Source organism: Tigriopus californicus, chromosome 7, assembly GCF_007210705.1.
Source record: "Tigriopus californicus strain San Diego chromosome 7, Tcal_SD_v2.1, whole genome shotgun sequence".
NCBI lineage: Eukaryota > Metazoa > Arthropoda > Copepoda > Harpacticoida > Harpacticidae > Tigriopus > Tigriopus californicus.
In genome coordinates, this window is record NC_081446.1 from 12,603,616 (window position 1) to 12,604,067 (window position 452).

The 452-nt window shown below is 34.7% G+C and overlaps 1 protein-coding gene across 2 annotated transcripts in view; it reads right to left on the minus strand.

Moving 5' to 3' along the window:
- The window catches only part of LOC131883681 (V-type proton ATPase subunit H-like), an 8,034-nt gene that overhangs the window by 7,136 nt on the left and 446 nt on the right, over positions 1-452 (minus strand). The window contains exon 2 of one of the 2 annotated variants that reach the window (XM_059231198.1): positions 85-117. The exons of the other annotated variant lie outside the window; for it this stretch is intronic. Within the exon in view, the coding sequence (XP_059087181.1) occupies positions 85-117 (33 nt within the window). The remainder of the gene's footprint in view (positions 1-84; positions 118-452) is intronic. 2 annotated transcript variants of the gene reach the window in all.

Below are 452 nucleotides of genomic sequence, written 5' to 3' on the forward strand. Positions count from 1 at the left end.
CCGAACGAAAGCCAACCAAAGCAAAAACAAAGGGAGAAAACAAAGGAGGAAATTAGACAAACCAAAGCGTGAACAACCACTTACAAAATGAGCGTACTAAGTCTCGCAACTGAATATCTGAAATTATAGAACCATTCTGTAATTTGTGGAGACCGACATGCAATGAACAAAAACACTCATGAACGAGCGGTTGGTGAGGTTCATTTTATTTTTTCAATTTTCGACCTTTAATTTTGAACTATACGCAAACTAATAATAAACACGAGAATAACCGACCAAGTTATACCGATAAAATCAAAATAAAATCTTGTTTGCCAAAGACTCCATTGGACTATATTTTTGCGATTCTTAAAAAAAGATATCGTTTGAAGTCCGAATTCTAAGAACAAGCAGATTGACAGTTCCGTACTTTTTTAGGGATTCTCAAACTTGAAAAGACCAAGCATTAAGAT